Source organism: Cupressus sempervirens, chromosome 8 (assembly GCF_028749045.1).
Source record: "Cupressus sempervirens isolate cs-2001-9-10 chromosome 8, ASM2874904v1, whole genome shotgun sequence".
NCBI classification, from domain to species: Eukaryota; Viridiplantae; Streptophyta; class Pinopsida; order Cupressales; family Cupressaceae; genus Cupressus; species Cupressus sempervirens.
This window is the reverse complement of record NC_143125.1, coordinates 830458323-830481138: the sequence shown is the minus strand read 5'-3', so window position 1 is coordinate 830481138 and position 22816 is coordinate 830458323. Positions and strand designations below refer to the sequence as shown.

The following is a 22816-nucleotide window of genomic DNA, read 5'->3' as shown; positions in this document are numbered from 1 at the left end:
AGAGCAAGCGGATGAAGAGAAAATTATTTGCGAACCAGAAGTTGAAGAAGATGAAAGTGAAGAGGAAGAGCATGAAGATAACCAGATTTGTATGCCAAAAGTAGATGAAGGTGATTGGAAGACTAAAACAATGGAGGAAGAGTATAGTGCCTTAATTGGAGATCAAGCAAGTGGAGTAGTTACGTGCATTTTTGATGACATAAAAGAGGCAAGTGAAGATGAAGATGTCAAACAGGTAAATTCTTATGAATCATGGGATGTTTTCTTTGATATGAGTTTTAAAGATATTAATAATGGTTTGCATGAGGATCTTGTTCATGATGTATGGTATGCAAAGGAAGATTGGTATGGTGTTGTTGGGTTTATTACAGGTGTGATTAATTCAACAAGATTGGATGAGGATGAGAGTTATACTTGGATAGAGTTCATTGCAAAGGAGTATTTTCAGCAGCAAAAGAAGGAAATATATCGGCACCGAATACTTGTTCCAGCTATGTGTTGGAGGAAGAGGAAAAAAATCTGTCAACAGTGACTACTTCATTTTGTGAATCCATATTCACAAAATTTTTCCTACCATGGGAGTCGGATGCAGGAGCATCATGCATCAGCAAAACAAAAAGGTGGAAGATTTGCATGTTGGTTTTTCTTGTCCCTATTGAGGTCGTAGCTTGTGGTGAAAATGAAGATGGTGGTATATCATTATTTTGGCATCAAAGTGTGGGACACACTTTTCTATCTACCAAGGGAGTCTGATGCAGGAGCATCTTACATGAAAAAATTAAATTATTAGAATTTTAAAAAAAAAAAAAAAAAAAATTCTGGAGGAGAGAGAAAGTGACAAAAATTAGAGGAGAAATAATAAAAAAATAAAAAGGAGAAAAGAAAGGAAAAGGAGATTTCTATTTTCGAGGCGCATAGGTGGCGTAAAAAGAAAAATAATAAAAATAGTTGTCATTCCATTAATCAAAGTGTATAAGTGGCAATTTAGAAGTTTGTGGAAAGATCTTAAATCATGTATTTAATATTTGTTGGGTGCTTAGTTGTATTTGGGTGGGAATTTAATATTTATTTAAAAGTAGTTGTATTTACCTTTTATCCCACATTGCTTGTGTTTGTAATGTCTTGGGTTAGAAGTGCCTATTTAAGAAAGGCTTATAATCGTTTGTAATCAAGTTCAAGGAATGGAAGCTCTTCTAAAGGAAGTTGGAGAAATGGAAGCTCTTCTAATGGAAGTTCGAGAAATAGAAGTTCTTGAATTGTAAGCTCTTCAAATGTAATCTCTTCTAGTGGATTTCAAGTATTAATGGATGCTTTATGATGCATTTTTTTTGTCATCTCTCTATCTCCATCTTGTTGCATTTTTTGTTGTGAGTTGGTACGGGTGGTGTGGCCCGTCATCAGTGGTATATCTTCAAAATAATTCCTTGAGTTGGCCTTGAGGCTTTCCCAATCAATTATAATAAGATAATTAATTAATTTACAATTACAATAGCATTGTCGGCTAACAGTCTATACAACTTCTCACATGTGCGACACTAGGGCTTGCACATCGAATGACATCATCATAAGACTGTCATATATCATTGGCTAATGACCCATTACCAAATTATATCACTGCCAAAGGATATAATGCACACATCAGAAACCATTTCTTAGGTATGTTGTCTTTGTACTGGTCTCTATAAATTAGGTACAACTTGTGTACATCTTTGACTTGCATGTTGTGGATTGAATGATGTCATCAGAATACAACACTGAAGAACATGCCTATGAATGCACATCATCAAACAATCAAGACATTGTCCGTACAACTAAGATCTATGACTGCTACTCTGTTAGTCTTAATAGACTCATTGCTATGTTGACATCAATGACAAACACAGTCATAAATGCAACATGTCAATACTCTCAAATGCTTAGGATACTCCCCCAATGTAGTTTCCTCCTCATTCATGCTAGCAAAAACCTCTTCAAAATTTATCATCATAACAAGTTACATACATATAAAAATTTGCACACACACATGCACACATCATTATCACTTAGAATATTTAAATAATAATAAGAATGTTTAGATAATTATTTTACAAATAAATGGTCAAGAATGACATTCATAAATTATATTATAGCTTATCAACCATAACACTTTTAAAGTTATATATATATAGGGATGAAAAGTTTGTTAAAATTGAATAGTTAAAAAATACACCCTATATTTATTAAGTCTTGTCAATATAAGTCATTTTGAAGGGGAAATTATTTATATAAAATTGAATGGAAGATGTTTTCACCCAAGGTGAAATGGATCCATTCTATTTGTTTTCGTTGGAACATATTTCATTTATTGACCATTCAGAAGGTGAAAGTGGTTGCTTTATTTAATGGTTTTAAATATATATTTGAAATTTGAAATTTTAATTAAATTAAAACATTAAAAAAATTACACTACTTTGTTTATGTTTGTCTAAGGGCATTAAGAAATCAACGGAGATAAAAGCCCTCCAAGATTTTCTCAACACTTTAAGCACTCTGACTTTTGTGCATGGCTTAATTAAAATAAATGAACATTCGGGAGAGTGGGGATTAAACTTTGGTGTGACTAACAATAAAAAAATATTAAATGATGACAGGATTATACTGTTTAGAGTGGGGATTAAACTTTGGTGTGACTGACAATAAAATATTAAATGATGACAGGGTTATACTATTTTGAAGAGGACAGTGCCCAGGAAGTTCATGCACCTAATGCTTATCTACCCAATAAATAAATTGGGATAGATATCAACAAGTAAAATATTTGCATGACAACGTATTTGGAATTGTATAAGAAAGAAACGAAAAAAACTGCCAATTTTGTAGTGATGTATTAACGAATATAGCCGTCATTCCAGTTAAGGGTAGTCTCTTGGTGAGAATTTGTTTTCTTCTGGAAATCCTTTATCCTTCAATTCAATTGTATCTCTTTCTCAATCTAATGTTTCATTCTGATGGATGGATCATGTAATATGATAAAAAATGTTGATAATATACAGTTTAATCTAGAAAGACAATTGTCTAATTAATGAATTGTAGAAATTACATAAATTTAATGAATATAATTATGTTTTAAAGCAATCATAAGCAATTGTCGAATACATTTTTTTAAATGGAAAAAAAAGGAGAGAAGCAATATAGCTTATGTAGGTTTGATAAAAGAATGTTTAGTGAAATTTGATAAGACAAGGAATAAAAATGTCTAGGGAGGTTTAGAAAAGTAATTATACTAAAGTATTTAGTAAGGTTTAGATAAATAAATTAAATAAAATGTCTATTTAGATAAGAAAGAAATAAAATAATAAAATGATTTAGTCTGATTCAACGAAAATAATGAACATGTCTAATTAGGTTTGATACGAAATAAAATGCTCATTTATATTTGACAGAAACAATGAAAGAATAAAAATATATGTATAGATAAGACAGAAATAAGAAAAAAGTGAAAGATGTAGTTAGATTTGACAAGAAAGAATGAACACAAATATTTAACATATAATTAAATAAGATAACGAAAACTAATCTAATATAATGAATCAGAGTAATTTTCTTTTCTTTTTGGAAAGTGTGTAGATTTTGGCAGGGAGGAAAATAGGAATTTCGAATTTTAAATTCAATTATGCGTAATTTAAGGTTAAGATAAAGTTGAATCTATTAGCACTATACGTTAAATTAATAGATGGAGAACTCATTTTGGTCTACGTACAGTGTTATCTCAATTTCTTACATTCAGTAGCTTCTGGATTAGATTGTGTGTATTTTTAACATCAATCTTTCAGATCATATTTTATGATCCATCATTAGAGTGCATGAAAGCAATAGATGCATCTTATCTTTTCTGTTATGCATTCTTACTTTCATGCATCTTAATGATGGATCACAGAGTGAGATCTGAAATGTTGATATTAAAATACACACAATCTATTCAGAAGCTACTAATTATTAATAAGTCTACATATTATTAAATATATTGAATATCAACCTGATAATAGATATAATAGAAATAATACATATTGATATTTAAACCTGCCACAATATTTTTAAAAAATTATGTGAAAATGCAGAGTATTGAGATTATCTAGATAAATAACTTTTGGAGAAAACTCATGCCTAAAATCTTCTAATATGTAGGCAAGATTGGTAGTAGGAAAAATATACTTTTTATTTTTATATTTGAACTAAAGCTGAACTGATATTGCTCAAAGATACCAAAAAATATCCATCAAAATTTTATATGATTCTGATCATCTTTTATTTTATTACATCTTTAAATATAAATCTTTGTCAATAGCATTATTGCCCAACATGATATCACCTTTATCAATAATACATAACCACTTTAAAGCAAAATTAGAAGGAATGGCATTTGACAAAATTACTTCTCTCTGTGTTTGAGAAAGAAAAAGCAATATGAGTAACGAGCTCTGGAGAAACTGATTATTAGAGAACACAACAACAGTTCGACTTGCTTCACCAAACAAGTTGCAGCCAATAATTAGAAGCAATATTCAAAGTTATCTATGATTTGTGTTTTAGAGCATGTGAAAGGCCATTTGAAAGGAGATCACCAGTACAAGTTTTTAAGTTATTCTTTCCACATAAAATAATCACTGGACTAAATCATGAGAGCCTACAAATCCATACTGCTATGCTGACAGGGGACCAATCTCAAACCAGTACTGTTTTTCAATAGTACGAAACATGTCAAAAATCCTTCTCCAATATTATTCATTTATTTAATGTACAAGATATCTATCAGCTACATCCAAAAGCAACTATATTGAACTGAACTCTATTCCTGAACATCAGCAGCCCTCTTATGCTGCAAATTCAGACTCTAAAAAGGAAATTCACAGAATCATGGTGGACTTATTTACTATCAATCAGTCGGGTAAGAGCCAAGAATTGAGGGATATTCATACCATCAAAATTGTTCTGGGATCATTCCTAATGATGTCGGAGCCTTGCACTCAACAAGACTTGATCTCTAGTGAACTCATTGAAAACCATTCAACTTCACTAATAAACCAAGAGTCAAGAATCGAGGGGTATCCATTCCATCAAAATTGTTCTGAGCTCATTCCTTACGACGTCAGAGCTTTGCACTCAACAAGACTTGATCTCTAATAGACTCATTGAAAACCATTCAACTTCACCAGTAAACTAAGAGCCCATTGATGTGAAAAACTTATTTAATTGACATGCCTAAAACATGGAATCATCCACGTCAAAAGAAGTTGTTGTGGAGAGAAGAAGCTCCTCCAAGAACTCCACACCCAGATCCTCAAACTCCAACACTGGTTTTTCTGCTTCTTCTCTTTCACTGCAAACTTTACCAGTCTTACTTGATGAAGTGTGGGAGGATACATGAAAACTAGGCTTCTTGGGCTTACTATTCTGTTCCCTAGCAGATGATGGTGCCCTTCTTCTTTTGCATGACCTCCTAACAAGAGGACTCTCATGGAATGAGGATGAGGTTGCACTACAATGGGATTCATCAGAAGAGCTTGAAACTTGGGTAATGGTGGGAGATGCATTATTACTAGTGCTATTATTGCCTTCTCTCAAGGACTTACACACAACATCAACAGGGAAATTGAGGATGGCTTGGGAGCCTCTCATAGTAAAGGCAGCTTGATCATAAGCCATGGCAGCTTCTTCAGCAGTGTCAAAAGTACCAAGCCAAACTCTCACACCATGCCTATTTGAGTCCCTTATCTCTGCTGCATATTTCCCCCATGGCCTCCTCCTTACTCCTCTATAATGCTTCTCCATGACTTCCCCCTTAATGGGTTTCTTCTTAGGCACTATTCCCTTTTGCTCTTTACTCTTCTCCTCACTTGTTGGCTCCCAACCTATGCTCATGGCTTCCCTGAGAACCCCAAACAAAACCATGTCTTCATGGTCATTCTCATTCAGAGGTAACGAGTTCAACTCCTGAGAGATGCATCTGGCAAGAACAGGGGATGTTGTGGAAGTGGACATATCAGAGTCCACTCCATTGCTGAAGCAATCAGAGCTCTCCATATCCCAAAAACTCATACTGGATGAGCTCAATTCCCACATGTTATTGTTGCTTGACATGGATTCCCACATACTTTCTCTATTGTTGCTAAAATGTCCACCGACGAGCCCTTTCTTTTACCCTAGTTAACCCACAGACCGGCAGGCCTTATATAGAGAAAGACCGGGTCTGCCACGCTGGCGTCCACCTCAGCGGCCAACAGTCCACTTCATCGTACGGTTTGTGACCTCTTTTCTAGGGCTTCGTCCATGACGTCCTCCCCATGACGCTTCCTAGTGTTTACTTTGTATAGACTGAAATCTTGTGAATAATATAAGCTTCACTAATTTTTTTGTGGAGGATAAGCATGGTGTTGCTTATCCTTGTATGGATTCTTAAACCTAGCAGATAGAGATGTGTAGTTTAATAGGTAATATATTAGACACAAGTGTTCTTTCAGCATGCCTCTACTTCCACTTCAATTTCAACTTTGGTTACTTTCCGTTGAGGTGTAAGTAAGCTCATTGTCTCATGCGGCCATTGTTATCTACACGTGGGATATTTGATAACATTTGATACCCTTGTTCAATGAATCTGAGATGGTTTCCAAAATTCATACAATGCGGGATGAATGTAGATTTGATCATGTCATATGCGTAATGTGGGCCGTGGGCTTCATTGTCTTTGTGGTTGAGCGAAAGGGAGCATTGGAAGCGTCTAAGCAATCATTCTATTTTTATTATTTTACTTTAGTTGCTCCCTTTACAGATTCATTTTTTCTTATATATCCATTGCACACAGGAGGAAAAAACATCATTTCTATATCAGCTAAAGCTATTCATATAGTTGACAGTGGCTTTGAATTTTCATGTGTTTCCACATTCTTTGGAAAGAGATTTTTGAAAAAGACTATGGGATTTTTTTCCTTACAATAATATTTAGGACACTAATTAATATCTAATATTATTTTAGGGAAATACACCATCTATAGGTATTTGAGTTGGAGTCATTTAGATTAAAATATGTATATGTTGACATTTGTCACTTGCATGCTACTTATAGAAACATGTTTTTGGGGGAGAGCTTTTGAAGAGTAATCAAATACCAAGATTGACTAAATATTTGTAGTTAGATTTTGGATTAGGCACTCATGTGAAGGCTATGCCCATTCTAATTTATTTTATTATGTTTATGGACTATTTGCAAAAGGAAACATGGGCAGTTAAATAATCTTTTTTTCAAATGCATAGATCTACATAAACTATTTATACTTAATTTGTTCAATTAAACCATATAAACATACATAAGAACGTCCACAATAAATATTTGATTTTTACATAAAAATTCAAAACGGAAAAAATCATGGAGAATTCAATTATCATGAATGAAAGGAACAATTAAAATGACATTAGTTAAGGTAAATTTTAGAAGGGGTGGCACACTACAAGAATGCTCACTATAGGTGGGCTCATTGTCCTAAGAGAGAAGAGCGAAAAGAAAATCCACCATTACAATGCAATTGCTAGAAGAAACCCTTGTTGGCAGTGGGTCAATGTCCCTCGTAGGATTCGAGGCATGGCTTAACTACCTCCTGTGGTTCGATAAGTCTAGTGGTTGTATCGTGCATTGACAGATCAATCTTTTGGTGCAATGACAACCCTGACCTTTCTAACAATTGGTATTAGATCTTGGTTATAGGTTCAAATCTTGTAGGTCCTAGCGAGTGACACTAGGAGGGGGATTGTTGGCAGTGAGCCAACGTCCCTTATAGGATTTGTGACATGGCTTAATTGCCTCTTGAGGTTCTATAACTCTAATGGTTGTATCATGCATTGACAAGTCGATCCTTTGGTGCAATAACAACCCTAGCCTTTCTAACAACCCTTGCCTCACTACCTCCAATATCCAACAACAACACATACTCTTCTCAAAACCCAACTTCACACTTTTGCCAAACCCTCAAATTGTATTTTGACAAATCTTCTGTTCAACCAACCTTAAAAATAATCCATCGCAAATAACATCTTACTTACACTAAACTAATGTAGTCAAGTCGACCGATGTAATATTAAAATAGGTCAAGACTAATCATTCTTGTGGTGACGAGGAATGCAAAGTGGACCACACCACACACATTGCCTCGACCAACTAAAAGGTCGCCCAAATGCCATAAACCAAATCACAATATGAAATATGACATTGGTAATTACATTTTTGGACCATGTCATCACAATCCAAAATTAAAAACATCAAAATCATATTGCTACAATCCATATTTAGAATAGTGGAGAATTTTAAATCATTATCAAACATGCAACACATAGTACACTACTAGAACACATTTTTTGGATACCATTCTTTTGCACCACAATCCTCTTGACCAACAAAAATGCTAAGAAACATCAATACCATTCACCAAAGTAGTTTGTTTCCATCAATGATAACCATACTGACACATCAAAAACCTTGCAACATAATCCACAATTCTGCAACCACAAAAATCTCCCCCTTCAAAACTATCCCTCTTCTTCATTAATGGCAACATTCCTCAACAGAAAAAAAAAATCATCACATAATACCTACATTCTCTCTCTCTCTCTCTCTCTCTCTCTCTCTCTCTCTCTCTCACACACACACACACACACACACACACACACACACACACACACACACGAAGGAGAAATGAGAGAAATTGTTGAAAACTATAACCAGAACAATTATTATATTGTCATTGATGTCAAACCTTATTGGTAAGACATTTTCTAGTAGTGTAGGGTGCCATATCAATTAATTGATGAAGAGGATTTGAAAAGAGAGATAATAAGATGAACTAGTAAAGATGTTGAGTAGAGAGGAGTAAGTATGATGGAGTTACAATGGGCACTTGATCAGTTAGTAATTGACAAGATAATGTGTTTTTGATCATTGTATTAAGTGAAGAAGAAACATTAGTTAAACTATAGAAGAGATGTTTCTGAGAAGACAAGAAGTATAGTATAACCCTAATCATGACCAAGTGACAAGTTACTAGGTCAATGAAGAAGTTAAGTATTATCGAGTAGAAGATTGAGTAACTTAAGTAGTAGCCAAGCAAAACAATATTAGTTGAGTGATAGTAATGGCCAAGTGAAATCAAGAGAACTATAGTAGTGACTTAGAACAGAGATAGCCAAGTGGGCCAGTGTAAGATGATTAAGACAAATCAGTAGAGATTGAGTTACCCAATGTTGAATGAGCTAAAGAGCATAATGATGGCCAAGTATTAGCAAATTGACAGTTTGTGAAAGAATCAAGATTTTCCACCCTGCCTATAGAATGGTAGGGCTGTTGCTTAGTTGAATTTATGAATTGGTCAAAATGTGTAAAAGATAAGGATTAACAAGTTGAAATATTTAATGCATGAACTGAATTTGTGAAGCAATCTAAGGAAAAGATTCAATAGAAGTTTCTAGAAGTTTCAATATAATGGTTTGACTATCCCTCTAAGGGTGTCCCAATTCTTCCAAGAAGAACTGAAGCCATATCATCTCCTTGGTTGCCTCTGTAGCAACAACATACTCTACATTTGTAGTGGATAAAGCATTAACCTTCTATAACCTAGAAACTCAGCTCACCACTGCACCACCAATAGTAAATACATAACCTGTAGTACTCCACTTGGTATCAATATCTCTTACCAAATCTGAGTCAACATAGCCCTATAAGTTAGTAGTAGAGCCCCCAAAGTTAAAACACTTATTGGATGTTCCTCTCAAATCTTTAAGAATCCATTTAACTGCATTCCAATGTTCAATTCCTAGATGAGTCATATATCTACTAATGACTCCCACTGCATGTGCAATATCTGGCCTTGTACATACTACAACATACATCAAGCTTCCTACAACTAAAGCATAGGGTACCTTGGACATGTTATCCTCCTCTTTTGTATCTTAGGAAACATCTCCTTAGTCAACTTCAAATGACCAGGTAAGGTGTGCTGATAGCTTTAACATTCTCCATAGAGAAATGTTGCAATACTATAGGATTTGAGCAAATATGCAAATCAAATCCATGAAGCCCAAGAAAACCTACATGTAGAAAACTTGTTACAGAGAAGAAAAAGACAAAAAGAGGCAAGGGTTTGATCTTAAAAACTTGAAAACTATATGTTTAGATGAAGAAAATATTATTCAATGGATTCCATGAATTACAAAGAGATCAATCCTTAAAAAGGAGATTGAAACCCAAAAAGGGTAACCTAAAGCCTAAAAAAGCTAGGTTGCACATTATAATTAATATAAAATATTAATTATATGCATCTATGAGATAGCTTAAGAAAACTAGAGTAATAGGAAACTTAATTAATTAAATCAAAGTGATTTAATTAATAAATGAAACAACTAATTACTCTAACACCCCCCTTAAGCGAAGCTCAGGAGGCAAGCTAACCTAGCACAACTATGAAAGCAAAAAAAAAGTGTCCTAGCAATAAGGCCTGATCAAGTACCCAATACAAGGAAATCTTTGTAAACTAGAGAAATAGAGAAAACCACATGGAAAAAACCCTACTCCAAAAAGAGATAGCAAAGAATGTTCCAAAAGATAGGAACAAAGAAAAGATCATGAAGAGAATCATTGAAGCAAAAGAAGCTACAAAACTCTATCAAAATGTTGATCTGTAGAACCTCCATGGAAGAAGAAGGCCCAAACCGAGCATGTCTATATGGTAGATGATCCATCTCACCGAAATGCATATGTAGCTGCCACTGTAATCACATAGTATGTAGGATTAGGTACTAAATACATATCTCACACTAACGAACTATTAAACCAAGGAAGCATTAGAACCAACAATATAACCCCCCCTTAATGTTGATGGGGTGAGGTGAAAGGCAACTAAAAGGTGGGCCAAAAATCTCCTACAACACAGAAACTAGACACATCGAGAGTGAGGTACAGAAACCTATAAAGGCACATGTCACCAACACATCATGGGACTAATATCATGGAAGGGACACTCAATTGACAAAGGAAGAGGGCCAAAACAGTAGTCAACTATCCCCACCATGGCACTTTATAAAATAGTGCGAGTATAACAAACCACAGTGATGAAAAGGATCCCAAAATGCAAGAAGTGGCACTTTATGTTAGATTGTGGTGACTAATCAGGAAAGTACTATACATACTTCATAAATAGTGGGGTTCGGGGCATCGCCCCAAAAAATTTTTTTTTTGGAAGTAGCCGACATGGTAGCCGACATATTATGGCCGACATATGGCCGACATGTTATAACCCTAAAGCGGTTTAATACTTGTATAAAAAGGGCTTAGGGTTGGGTATTTTTTCATATGTGGTGATACGAAATTGGTTCTTGCGGCGGTATTGAGCTGTAAGGGATTACAGATTGTAATCAGGTTGTAATCACTGGATTGTAATAAGATCGAACTTGTTGTTTGGTGGACGTAGCCCAGGGATTGGGTGAACCACGTTAAATCTTGGTGCCTTGTGTTCATTTCTGTGTGTTCTATTATTTTCTATTATTGGTTAAATTTGCATGTAGTTTTTATTTCTGTCCGTGGTTTATCCTAACAAGTGGTATCAGAGCAAGGTTGTCTTTCAGTTATCCTCTGCAGGAAAGTCTCACGGTTAAATGGGAGTATCACAATTGAGTGGGAGCGATGGCAGATGAGGGTAAGTTGAGGGTTGACAGGTTTAATGGGCAGAACTTCCAGTTATGGAAGATGCAAATGGAAGACTATTTATATCAGAAGGATTTGTGGAAGCCGTTGGAAGGAAAAGCCAAGAATCAGGGAACTATGTCAGAGGCTAAATGGGATCTTTTGGACAGAAAGGCACTTGGAAGCATTCGGTTATGCTTGGCACCATCGGTGGCGTTTAATATTACAAAAGCAAAGACGACAGAAGATTTGATGAAAACCCTAGCGACACTGTATGAAAAGCCCTCCGCTTCAAATAAGGTATTTCTCATGAAGCGTTTATTTAATATGAAAATGGCAGAAGGTGGATCTGTTGCAGATCATTTAAATGAGTTTAATACTATTACTAGTCAATTATCTTCTGTGGGTATCAATTTTGATGAAGAAATTAGGGCTCTCTTGATTTTGTGTTCTTTGCCTGAAAGCTGGAATGGCTTGGTAATGGCGGTGAGTAATTCTGTTCCTGGATCTAGTACCCTAAAATATGATGATGTGATCGGTGTTATTTTAAGTGAGGAAACTCGTAGAAAATCCTCAAGTGGATCTACATCAGGAAGTGATTTAAATGCACAAAGCAGGGGTAGAACGACTGAAAGAGGAAGTAACTCTGGAAATTGTGGGAAATCAAGAGGAAAGTCAAAGGGGAGGAGGTCTCAATCGAGAAGACCAAATGATTGCTGGTACTGTGGGAAACCAGGGCACAAAAAGAAAGATTGCTGGACTCGAAAGAAAAATGAAGGAGATAAATTAGATGGAGACAAAGAGGCAAATGTGGTAAGTAACAAATCCGAAGAGGATGCTTTGCTTCTGTCTTTAGAGAGTGTTGATGATTCATGGGTTTTAGATTCTGGTGCTTCTTTTCATGCTACACCTCATAGAGGTTATTTCATTGATTATGTCCAAGGGGATTTTGGGCTTGTTTATTTGGGGGATAATGAACCCTGTTAGATTGTTGGAAAGGGAAAAAATTAAGATTAAGTTGCAGAATGGGAATCATTGGCTACTACATGAGGTAAAACATGTTCCAAAACTAAGTAGAAATTTAATTTCAGCAGGACAACTCGGTGATGAGGGTTTTGTAGTTACTTTTAATGATAAAAATTGGAAGGTTTCAAAAGGTTCCCTTGTAGTAGCAAAAGGTGTGAAAGTAGGCACCTTATATCTTTGTACAGGTCATATTGTTCCTTCTACTTTGATTGTTTAAGAGAAAAATGAATATTTAGGAACAATTACTGCAGTTGAGCAGGGAGAACAAATAGCTGCTGTAGATTCTGATACAACGTTGTGGCACAATAGACTTGGGCACATGAGTGAGAAAGGTATGAGAGTACTTCATTCAAGGAAAGTTTTACTAGGTCTAAAATGTGTGAATATGGATTTCTGTGAAAGTTGTGTGTATGGAAAACAAAAGAGAGTGAGTTTTGTAAAGACAGGGAAGGAAAACAAAAAGGAGAAATTAGAGCTTGTACATATAGATGTATGGGGACCGGCTCAGGTATCTTCCCTTGGTGGCTCTCATTATTATGTTACATTTATTGATGACGCAACTAGAAAAGTATGGGTTTATTTCCTTAGACAGAAATCTGATGTATTTCAAACTTTTAAGAAATGGAAATGCTTGGTTGAAAATGAGACTGGTAAGAAATTAAAATGTCTCAGATCTGATAATGGTGATGAGTATTGCAGTCATGAATTTGAAGATTATTGCTCCACTAATGGTATTCATAGACAAAAAACTGTTCCAAGGACTCCACAGGAAAATGGAGTGGCTGAACGCATGAACAGGACTATAATGGAGCGCGCAAGGAGCATGAGGTTGCATGCTGGGTTGCCCTTACACATGTGGGTGGAGGTTGTCAATACTGCAGTATATTTGATTAATAGAGGTCCCTCTACTCCTTTGGGTTGTGGTATTCCAGAGGAAGCATGGACTGGTAAGAAGGTGAGTTATTCTTTTTTCAAGACCTTCGGTTGTGAAGCTTTTGCTCATATAGACTCTGAAAATAGAACCAAGCTAGAAGCTAAATCAAAGAAATGTGTCTTTGTTGGATATGGCATTAATGAATTTGGCTATAGGCTTTGGGATTTTGAAAATAATAAAATTATAAGAAGCCGGGATGTCATATTCAATGAAAAAGTGTTGTACAAAGATCTGTTGCAGCAACATGAGAAGAAAGAAGATGATTATGTAGTGCTAGATGATACTCCAAAAGCTGATGTTCCAGCCATTCCTCATGATGTGCAACAACTGCAACAACAAATAACACACACACCAGTGAATGTTAGACGGTCAACAAGGCCAATTAGACCTCCACAAAGGTTTTCTCCCTCTTTGTATTCTATTTTACTTACTGATGCTGGTGAACCTAAAAATTATGATGAAGTTGTGCAGGTGGATACTAAGATTCAGTGGGAGTTTGCAATGAAAGATGAAATGGACTCTTTGCTGAAAAATAAGACATGGGATTTGTGCAAGTTGCCTACAGGTAAAAAGGCTTTACAGAATAAATGGGTTTATAGGTTGAAAGAAGAGGAAGGAGGTAAGAAAAGATTTAAGGCCAGGTTAGTTGTAAAAGGATTTGCACAGAAAAAGGGAATTGATTTTGATGAGATATTTTCTCCTGTTGTTAAAATGACTTCTATTCGTACTGTTTTAAGTCTTGTGGCTACTGAAGATTTGCATTTAGAGCAGATGGATGTTAAAACAACCTTTCTTCATGGTGATTTGGATGAAGAAATATATATGGCTCAACCACAGGGTTTTGAGGTCAAAGGTAAGGAGAACTTAGTGTGCAAATTGAAGAAAAGTTTATATGGCTTGAAGCAAGCACCTCGGCAATGGTATCTGAAATTTGACAATTTTATGCATGAGCATGGATATAATAGCTGTCATTCAGATTACTGTGTTTATTTTAAGAGGTTGGATGATGATAGCTACATTATTTTATGTTTATATGTTGATGATATGCTTGTAGCTGGGTCTAACATGGATCATATTAAGGGGCTGAAACGCCAATTAGCACATGCATTTGCAATGAAGGATTTGGGGGCAGCAAAACAAATCTTTGGTATGAAGATTTGCAGAGATAGGAAGAACAGAACATTAACGCTATCTCAAGCTGATTATGTTGAGAAGGTGCTGCAACGTTTCTCTATGGAGAATGCTAAAGCTGTCAGCACACCTTTACCTGGTCATTTGAAATTGACTAAGGAGATGTGTCCCAAGACACAGGAAGAGGAGGATAAGATGTCCAAGGTACCCTATGCTTTAGCTGTAGGAAGTTTGATGTATGCTATGGTATGCACTAGGCCAGATATTGCACATGCAGTGGGAGTCGTTAGCAGGTATATGAGTCATCTAGGTTTTGAGCATTGGAATCCTGTCAAGTGGATTCTTAGATATTTGAGAGGAACATCCAATAAGTGTTTACACTTTGGGGGCTCTACTACTGATTTACAGGGCTATGTTGACTCAGATTTGGCTGGGGATATTGATACCAGGTGGATTACTATAGGTTATGTCTTTACTGTTGGTGGGGCAGCCATGAGCTGGGTTTCTAGGCTACAGAAGATTAATGCTCTCTCCACTACAGAGGCAGAGTATGTTTCTGCTACAGAGGCAGCCAAAGAGATGATATGGCTTCAGTTCTTCTTGGAAGAATTGGGACATCCTCAGAAGGATAATTATTTGTTCATAGATAGTCAGAGTGCCATTCATCTTGCTAAGAATTCAGCTCTGCATTCTAAGACCAAACACATACAGTTGCGGTACCATTTCATTCGATCAGTTTTGGAGGATGGTCAGTTAAAGCTGGAGAAGATACATACCAATGAAAATCCATCAGATATGTTGACAAAGGTTGTAACAAGGGAGAAGCTGAACTCCTCTTCAGCTTCAGTTGGTCTTTTAGACTAAATGTGAATAAAAGAATAGCAGAGTCCAGGGTGGTTTGATCCAGTGGGAGCCCCATGCGGTAGTTGTATTGCTACAGGATCAGTCTCCAAGTGGGAGATTGTTGTTTAGTGTGGAGCCTGATCAGTCCCCAAGTGGGAGATTATTAGATTGTGGTGACTGATCAGGAAAGTAGCCGACATATTATGGCCGACATATGGCCGACATGTTATAACCCTAAAGTGATTTAATACTTGTATAAAAAGGGCTTAGGGTTGGGTATTTTTTCATATGTGGTGATACGAAATTGGTTCTTGCGGTGGTATTGAGCTATAAGGGATTACAGATTGTAATCAGGTTGTAATCACTGGATTGTAATAAGATCGGACTTGCTGTTTGGTGGACGTAGCCCAGGGATTGGGTGAACCACATTAAATCTTGGTGCCTTGTGTTCATTTCTATGTGTTCTATTATTTTCTGTTATTGGTTAAATTTGCATGTAGTTTTTATTTCTGTCTGTGGTTTATGCTAACACTTTATCTCAGTGTGTTTGAAAAAATATGCTTACAAATGATATCAAAAATGATCAGAAAAGACATAAGACTAATACAAAAGGAAGTACAACCCAAACTAAAGAACCTGAAGCAACAAAATTGATCCCCGGACCTAAAACAGCTAGGATATCCATCAACATGAAAAAATGTAGAAGACTAAATAGAATATTCCTAGATTAGAATCTAGAACAATAACCAACATCACTAAAAAGAGTGCAAAATTAGCTTTCCAATGATATAAGGAAGTCCAAAATTGCAGATCAGATGCTCAAGATACGCCTCCTAGAGTGCAAAATAGAACATCTAGCTTTGACTACCAAAATAGGCAACCAAATTGCATCAAAACTCAAAAACATCTACACAAATATCTTCATCTTGGAACCAACTTTTCGACACATCTTTTGAACCAAAAAAATACATCTGTATGCTCAAGTTATGGAGAAAAAGCCAACAGGGCCCCTAAAATGCAAAAGAAATTTTTTTTAATAAAAAATAATAATAATTAAAAAAAAGCGGCCAACCCCTCACCACCGGTAGAGTGGTAGCTAGGGTGGCAGGAGGACGGAGGGCTATCATGGGGTAGAGCTGTGACAGGGCCGTGGCAAGGGCTACCGGTGGAGCCGCTACGGGCCGTTGGCAGACCACCAATGGTGACCACTGTGGTTTGCTAACTGTCACGGGTAAAAAACTACATTTTTTCAATTTTCTTTTATGATTTTTGATATTTCCCACCTAAAATTGCATGCCAAGGGCCATACAACCCTACTCAACAATTTTTTTTTTCCTCCCAAACCAACATTGTCCAAATCGGACAAATTTTATATGGAAACGAGGTTTTGATGCCTTTTGAATCCATCCATGATGTCCATTTGGCCTCAAACTAGTTTGAAAATTGGTGAGCCCCCTATTTTTTTAGAAAAAACTTGAAAAAACACCATATCTAATCCGAAAAACCGTCATTCTTTCTTATCTCCAAATATCAAACAAGCTATAGTAGATCTATCTTTGATACCATGTAGGATTTGAGCAAATATGTAAATCAAATCCACAAAGCCCAAGAAAACTTGAAAGCAGATAACCTATCGTGGAGAAGAAAAAGACTAGAAGAGGCAAGCGTTTGATTTAAAAAATATGAAAATTGTATTTAGACGAAGACAATATTATTCAACAAATTCCATGAATTACAAAAACGTTAATCCTTATATAGGAGATCGAAACCCAAAAAGGGTAACCTAAAGCCTAAAAAAGCTAGGTTGCACATTATAATTAATATAAAATATTAATTATATGCACCTACAAGATAGCTTAAGAAAGCTAGAGTAATAGGCAACTTAATTTATTAAATCAAAGTGATTTAATTAATAAGTGAAAACAAGTAATTACTCTAACAAATACCTTTTCAACATAATTAGCCTGAGATAGTGTCAACTTCCTATTCTTCCCATCTCTGCAAATCTTCAGAGCAAGAATTTGTTTTGCTACCCCCAAATCCTTCATAGCAAATGTATGTGCTAATTGGCATTTTAGCCCCTTAATGTGATCTATGTTAGACCTAGCTACAAGAATATCATCAACATATAAACATAAAATAATATAGCTATCATCATCCAACCTCTTAAAATAAATAAAATGATTTGAATGAAACCTGCTATATATATCCATACTCATGCATAAAACTGTCAAATTTCAGATACCATTGCGGAGGTGCTTGCTTCAAGCCATATAAACTTTTTTTCAATTTGCACACTAAGTTCTCCTTACCTTTGACCTCAAATCCCCATAACTAAGACATATATATCTCTTCATCCAAATCACAATGAAGGAAGGCTATTTTAACATCAAGCTGCTCTAAATGCAAATCTTTAGTAGCCACAAGACTTAAAACAATATGGATAGAAGTTATTTTAACAAGAGAAAATATCTCATCAAAATCAATGCCCTTTTTCTATGCAAATCCTTTTACAACTAACCTAGATTTAAATCTTATCTTACCTCCATCCTCTTCCTTTAACCTATAAACCCACTTATTCTGTAAAGCTCTTTTACTTGCAAGAAACATGCATAAATCCCATGTCTTATTCTTGAACAAAGAGTCTATTTCATCTTTCATTGTAGACTCCCACTGAATCTTAGTATCCACCTACATAGCTTCTGTTGGAATGTCTAAATGGAAAGAATGTGGGCGAGGGGGGGGGGGGGGGGGTGTGGGTGGTGAATCATAAATACTGGCTTTTAACCTATTTTTAAATCCTTAATAACATATAATTGAAATGAACATGCATGCATATAAACATTATGTAATCATAAGAAACAAATATGCATCACCACATAACACTTGAGATTTTGGTAACCCAAAAACCCTCCAGGAATAAGAAGGTAAAATTGGGGTGGGGATGACACCCACAAAATCACTACAACAATAATGTTCGACCACTTCTAATGGTCTACCCTATTAAAGGTTTTACACTGTATGAATAGTGACCTAGTTAAAGGATTTACAAACACTTTACATGAAATATTACCCTATTAAAGGATTTAATCACCTATTTAAAGGATCTACAAAATAGCTGTTAAGCTAACCTATCACCATAGGGTTTCCTTTCTAATACAATGGCTAAAGAGTATTATATATAATAAACCTGATAGCTTACAATCCTTGATTGTTGAATACAAGCACTTGATCTACTTTCTCTATTCTTGATCCTTTGAGATCTGATAATTGCTCATATCCCTTGCTTTGATATGATCAACTGAATGCTGAACTGTTACTCTTTTTCCTCTAAGCCTTTATTTACTCTTTACTCTAAACTCCAGTATAATTTTCCCATACATTCTTTTATCCATCTCTCATACAATGAGATTTTGTCTTTCTTATAAAGACATTCAAAGACTTAGGGTTAGATGTGGATCTACAATCCACATTGAATCTTTGTTTCCTACTCACTCCTTGCACTTTTGTTATTGGATGCATGCCTTTTCCATTTTTCTTATTGGCTGCATATTGATTGCATAGGAAATACAAAAGATTCGATCTTATCACTTAAATCCTTTGAGATTTTTCATATGTCGGCCATGAAAACGGTTTACATATGAATTAGTGAGGTTACAAACTCATGTGTGCATTCTGTGTTACTTAGCACTTGCTAATTTTTGATGCTCGACACATGTAGCAAAACTATCTCACTCGGCTCCTATTGTGTTTTTGTTTTTCTTGGCATCATCTGTGACTTGGCACCTAAATATCACTCGGCTCCTGTATCATGCTCGACACCTGAAGTCACTCAGTACTTGAAGGCTGCTTGGCACCTAAAGATCACTCAGCACCTGTTAGATTTCCTAACTCGGCACATGTTGTGACTTGGCCTACATAGTGTGCGCAACTCTAATGTAGAAAGTGGTTAAGTATGTTGGCACTCAAATGTCAAAGCTATTCTGAGACTAACAATCTCCCCCTTTGACATGAGTGACAAAAACTCTTAACTAAGCATTATTTATTTGACCTTATGAGTACATTCACTAATCTACTCAGTATATATACAGAGTTTTTATTAAAAAAACCTTGATCAAAATGTTGTAACTTACAATATATACCTCAAAATTATTGTAACTCCCCCTGAGTTGATTGTGCCATTATCTGTGCTGTCTTTGTAACCAAAATTTTGTCCTCTCCCCTTTTATCTTGTCTCCCCAATTCATCTTATAATATCTCCCCCTTTTTGACACTTATGTCAAAGGGTCCTAAATGGTAATGCCATGCTTGGCCAAAAATGTCTTATTTATCTCAAGGAGTATTTTGAGAGCTGCATCCCAATTATTCAAGGCAATGTCCATAGAACTTTTGTTGGATTGCAAGCTTTGCTGCTAGATCAATAAGTCCTTCATGTGTAGAAATATTTGGATCCTTCTTCAGGACTATTTCTGCATACATTTTCTCCTTGTGTAATATTTCCAAGTGAGGAGTGATATAGGCTTGGATTTGCATCAACTTTTCTTAAATAGTGGCCTCTTCTGCTGATAATGCAACTAATTCCCTCTGAGTGTGAAGTGTTTGAGAAAATTGATTTTCACTCTGTGCATAATCTGAGGGTAGCTGCATGTTGGAGAGCTTTAATTTACTCTCTAGGTTCAAAATTTTTGGAATTATTTCTTGAGTGAACTTGGAAAAATCACACAATTTTCTATAAACAGAAAAGATGTTCCCTAATACACTCTTTACATTATCCAGTTTCTTAGCTAGGTCAACTTGTCCCAAAATTATGTTATTAGCTATCTTCTGGTTGACCTTACCTACAAACTTCTTTTTTGACCATTCCATTAGTTGTGCATTAGTATCATGATCTTCATTATTCACTTGGTCAACTATATCAGATAGTTGCTCAAGTATTGGCTTGTTTGCATCTGGAGGTTGTAGGCTGAAGGCATCCATGAATATATCTTCGATCTCATTCATTGCCTACTTGTATTTGTAGTTTTTCCTCATTTCCTCTTTCCTCCTTCTCTTATCCAATGCACTCTGTATTTCATTCATCTTTTCTTCATTTAGAGTGCTTGAATCATAATAGGGTATTTTAATTTCTTCATCAAGCTCAGGAATGCCATAATGAATCATCCTGGCTACCCTAGTAGAACTTGAGCTTGGTGTACTAACATGTAAGGTCATCATTTCAGTACTTGACTTCTAAAATAGGTTTGGTAGGAGTTCCTATTTTTGGAAATTCAACCAAAGTTTGTATTGCAGACTCCTCCTTATCCCGTGTTTCTTCCTTATCCTCTTCTTGTGTCATTGTTATTGAAGGTGTGTTTGTTGTCTGTACTATTATACCTGTGACTTCCTCTGCTGTTGCACTCAACTCCTGATGAGCTTGTATGGCTATTCTTGGTGGAGGTGGTAGAAATGTAAGCCCAGTAGTTTGAATGATTTGTGGTGGTTCTTGTGGTGACACCTTGGCTTCTTTGAGTTTATTTACCGACTTTTGGAGATCATCTACACTGACCAATATGGGACTTGTACACAATTGTGCTTGTAGAGTTGTTTGGTCAAGGATCCTAGTGAGATCCTTTGTAGTTAATGGATTGATGTTTTTACATGAGGTTTCAACAACATCCTTAATCTTTATGATTTCTATAGGTGTGTTAGTAGAGTGAGGAGGACTAGGAGGTGAAAGTTGTGTGGCTTGCACACTTTGCTGCTCATCAGTACCTTTGTCTTCATATTTTCCTTCATCCTCACTTTCTTTCTTGTTTTCCTCTTCTTCAACCTTTTTCTCTTCTTCTATCTTCTCTTCTCTCCTCTTCCTTCTTTCCTCAGGTTTAGCATCAGCTTCTTCTTTGTACTCCTCTTCGGGGACATCTTCAGTCTTCTTATATAAATTCTTCCACACTCTTGTGGTTCTTTGTACAACTTCTTCAATTTTGTTTTGTAAGATGGAGAATGCCTTATATTTAGGTGTAAACCTTTTATTATGTTATTTGACTACTTGAGTTACCTACTCCTTTGTCAAATTAGGAAATATGTTTGCTAGGGTTGATTCCCTGAATCTCTTTCTCCATCATTAGACAGAAATGCCATCTGTCTTCTACAATTTTAGACAATTCCTTTGGCAATTTGCATATAGTTCAAGAGGTATATACTTGAACTATGCCATTAATGCATAGACAGATTCTTCTATGCTATTTTGTTCATCTCTACTGAACTTATTGAAATCAATCCCTTTTATTTCACTTAAGTCTCCATTCCTAATCTTTTCACATAATATATCAACTAAAGACTTAGAAGGATGACGTACCTTTTTAGTCTGATCTTCTTCATCAGTATCAGGTTGAGCCACATATCTTTTCCTTTTCTTTGGCTCTTCCTGTGCCTTCTTGACCGACTTCTTCTTTTTTGTCACTTCCTCTTGGGCCTTTTATGTAGAGGCCCTTGTTGTAGCTCTAATTGTTGGCTTCTTGGATGTTTGCACAACAACTTTCTTTGGTGAAGGCTGAGAAGCAGGAGGTGTGTTTGCCTTCCTTTTGATGACTCTGCCTTTGACGGGTGCTTCCTTGGTTTCTTCTTCCTCAACACTCTCATCTTTGTCTTCACCACCTTCTTCTTCTCCTTCACTAATCTCCTATGCTTCACCTACTGCACTTGTTTCTTTAACACCAAATTTCTTCTTTATCTTCCTCACCAGCTTGTCCTTCTTCTTGACTATTGTGGTTGTCTTGAGTTTTGTAACAACTCTTGATTTGATAGTATCAAATGTTCCAAATGCCTTTGTAGATTTGTCCATTTCCTTAGCAAGTAATGTTGTGATGGCTGCAGAAGCTTGGTCAACATCTAGCTCATATCCAAATGGTCTAAGCCATCTTGTTCTTGGAAGGACTGCTTGAATGTAAGTATAATCAATCTCAATCAGAAAGTATATATCATTTACATGCTTTTCCACTAGTAAAACTGGTATCCTCATTCTTTTCTACATTTTATTTTTGAAATCATCAAAATATATAGACATTTGATCATCAAAGCTATCTCCCATTTGTGCAATGAAATCGTTTATTTGATCGACTATGGTTTTATTCTGAATCTAGTTGACTTTTCCAAATGAAGGGAATTCCTTCATCACATAAAAGAACATACAAACCAACACTAAA

General features: G+C 35.7%; 1 protein-coding gene across 1 annotated transcript; it reads right to left on the bottom strand.

Annotated features, from left to right (window-relative positions):
- Positions 1-4735: 4735 nt before the first annotated feature.
- On the bottom strand, positions 4736-6444 carry LOC149544979 (ethylene-response factor C3-like). The gene has a single exon (XM_089795501.1). It carries the CDS (start codon positions 6127-6129, stop codon positions 5239-5241), a length of 891 nt encoding a protein of 296 aa, XP_089651627.1. The 5' UTR covers positions 6130-6444; the 3' UTR covers positions 4736-5238.
- Positions 6445-22816: the final 16372 nt, after the last annotated feature.

Bases quoted from the DNA above. Each gene is read 5' to 3' on its own strand.
- LOC149544979 (XM_089795501.1), bottom strand. From the start codon at position 6,129: ATGTGGGAATCCATGTCAAGCAACAATAACATGTGGGAATTGAGCTCA.